Genomic DNA, 2,750 nt, shown 5'->3' with positions numbered 1-2,750 from the left:
GTCTTGAACCCACAGGCTCAGGCAATCCACTCACCTCGGCCTCCCAAAGGCGCGGGATTATAGGCTGAGCCACCCAGCCCAGCTTGTCACCTTATTTAATGCTAGTGACAGTCTTGCGATATGAGATTCATCATCCCCATTTTAGGATGGAGGAACTGAGGCTTAGAAAAGTGGTTCCAGCCATGTTTGTCTGGGCTGGGTCCAGATGGCTCTCAGCCACCCCGCAGCTCCCTCGCGGGTTTTGTGAGACTCGGCTGTAGTTGAGGCGATTCCCCACTTGGTTCTCATTTAGGAGAGGTCACATGTGCCCCTTTGGCACTGGATGTTCTCATAAGGCCAAGCAGGCCACCTTTGTGAGTAACGCAGATGCCGGCGTGATGGAGCCCAGAGTCCGCTTGAGAGACCGGGGTGGCGTTGCAGGGAAGAGGCACGTGAGGGCGCCCCACCACACCAGCCATTGGGGAAGGCAGCTTGGGGATCCTGGTCCCTGCTGGGCCAGGAAGACCACCTGTGCCCCCAGATTGTCTCCATGGGGACCAGGCCCTTTGATCAGATCGATGCAGCTTCCAAAGGGTGCCCAGAGCCAAGTCTCTGAACATGCATTGCTCCCATTCTTGCTCTCAGCGTGTGCCCAGCTGAAGTGCCCACGGCAAAATGGAGAAGTTGGCAAAGATTCTGAAAATCCTTGTTCGGAAATCCTTCGGGTATTTGGGAAATTGGAAATATTAAAATTTGTGCTGGTGTTGAAGCTGTGTGGGCCGTGGAGCAACAACACAAAGGCCCCTGGGACCAGTTGCATGGCTTATGCCTGTAATCCCAGCACTTTGGGAGGCTGAGGTGGGAGGATTGCTGAGACCAGGAGTTCAAGACCAGCCTGGGCAACATAATGAGATCCCATCTCTACAAAAAAAAATTTTTTTTTTTTTTTTTTTAGAAAGCAGGATTTGAAGCTGGGCTCAGTGGCTCAGCCTGTAATCCCACGCTCTGGGAGGCCGAAGTGAGTGAATTGCCTGAGCCCACGGGTTCGAGACCCACCTGGGCAACTTGCCGAGACCTCATCTCTACAATAAATCAAAAATTAGCCGGGCGTGGCAATGCGCGCCTGTAGTTCCAGCTACTTGGAAGGCTGAGGCGGAAGGATCCCCGGAGCCCAGCGGGTTGAGGCTGCGGTGGCCAGGAGCGGCCACTGCACTCCAGTCTGGGCGACAGAGTGAGACCCCAACTCAAAAAAAGAAAGCAGGATTTATTGAGAGGACAGAAAAGCTCCCACAGTGGGAGGGGACCCAAAAGGGGTCCCCCAACTTTTTTTTTAATTAACTGGGTATGATGGTGTACACCCATAGCCCCAGCTGCTTGGGGGGCTGAGGCAGAAGGATCCCTTGAGCTCAGGAGTTCAAAGCTGCAGTGAGCTATGATTGCATGATTGCACTCCAGCCTGGGCAACAGAGTGATATCCTATCTCTAAAAAAAAATTGTTGTTTTTTTTTTTTGAGTCAGAGTCTCACTCTGTTGCTCAGGCTGGAGTGCCGTGGCACACTCACGGCCACTGCAGCCTCGACCTGCTGAGCTTGGACGATCCTTCCACCTCAGCCTTCCAAGTAACCGGAACTACAGGCACATGCCACCACGCCCAGCTAATTTTTTTATTTGTTGTAGAGACAAGTTCTCACCAAGTTGTCCAAGGTGGTCTTGAAACCATGGGCTCAGGCAGTCCTCTCACCTTGGCCTCCCAAAGTGCTGATATTACAGACGTGAGCCTGGGTAAAAAAATATTTTTTAAAAACCCTCTGAACCCAGAACCTGGAGGTCGGATCCGGCTCAGCTCCGGAACCAGCTGTGTGACCTTGGGCAAGCCCCACTCCCATCTGGACCTGACCCTGTGAAATGAAGGGACTGGATTCAATTCAGGCACTCACCAGCAGACGTTTACTGTCGCCCATGGGGTGCCAGGCTGGTCTGGGCTGGGGACCTGGCGCTAAGTGGCCTCCTGTCTCACAGAACTTAATGTTCTACAGGGGCAGCTGGGGAGAAATTGAGGCCCTTCTGGCCCCAACTTTCCCTGATCCCCCAGCCATGTCCCCGAGTGGTCTCAGTTCCTTCTGCAGGGACCTGCTGTCATCACCCCTGTCTCCGTGTGAGTTAAAGCCTGTGTCTGTATGGCAGTCCCTTTGGGAAATGGCACAGATGGGTGGGGAGGACAGGGAGGGAGTTCGTTCCTGCAGAGTTTATTCAGCTGAGGCCAGCAAGTCCCACCCCTCTGTAGGCAGGCCCAGGCCTGGACACGTCCACATGTGTCTTCTGTCTCCCAGGACTGCAGGGTCCTCCTGTCTGTGGAGCCCACGGAGCAAGGCTGCTACCCCCTGAACAACCGTCTCTTCTGCAAGCCGTGCCACGTGAAGCGGAGTGCCGCGGGATGCTGCTGAGGGACCCCACCCGGCATCGGGGCAGGGAACGGCCTGCTGGCCCCAGCCGGGGGCCCTTCCCTGACTTGGTTTCCCTTCCTGCGCTTGCACACTTTCCTTCTGAGCCTCTGTGGGGACCAGCTAGCAGCTCTGTGCAGCGTGTCCAAGACTCAGGGGCTGAGCCACCCAGGCCTCCCCCAGCTCAGCGGTGACGGTGGACAGCTGCACCCCAGCCTGGGTGACAGAGTGAGACTCTGGTTCATAAAAAAGGGGGGGAGCCGGGCTCGGTGGCTCAGCCTGTAATCCCGCGCCTTTGGGAGGCTGAGGTGAGTGGATTGCTTGAGCCCA

At 55.7% G+C, this 2,750-nt stretch overlaps 1 protein-coding gene across 1 annotated transcript in view; it reads left to right on the top strand.

Annotated features, from left to right (window-relative positions):
* FBLIM1 (filamin binding LIM protein 1) overlaps positions 1–2,606 on the top strand; it is an 18,295-nt gene extending 15,689 nt beyond the window's left edge. The window contains exon 7 of the mRNA XM_008049627.2: positions 2,310–2,606. Within this exon, the coding sequence (XP_008047818.1) occupies positions 2,310–2,423 (114 nt within the window). The 3' untranslated portion in view covers positions 2,424–2,606. The remainder of the gene's footprint in view (positions 1–2,309) is intronic.
* Positions 2,607–2,750: the final 144 nt, after the last annotated feature.

The sequence above is a fragment of the Carlito syrichta genome, unplaced genomic scaffold (genome assembly GCF_000164805.1).
Source record: "Carlito syrichta isolate Samal-C Ts95f unplaced genomic scaffold, Tarsius_syrichta-2.0.1 Scaffold135851, whole genome shotgun sequence".
NCBI lineage: Eukaryota > Metazoa > Chordata > Mammalia > Primates > Tarsiidae > Carlito > Carlito syrichta.
Note: the sequence above shows the minus strand (reverse complement) of the source record. Positions and strands in the feature narration are given on the sequence as shown.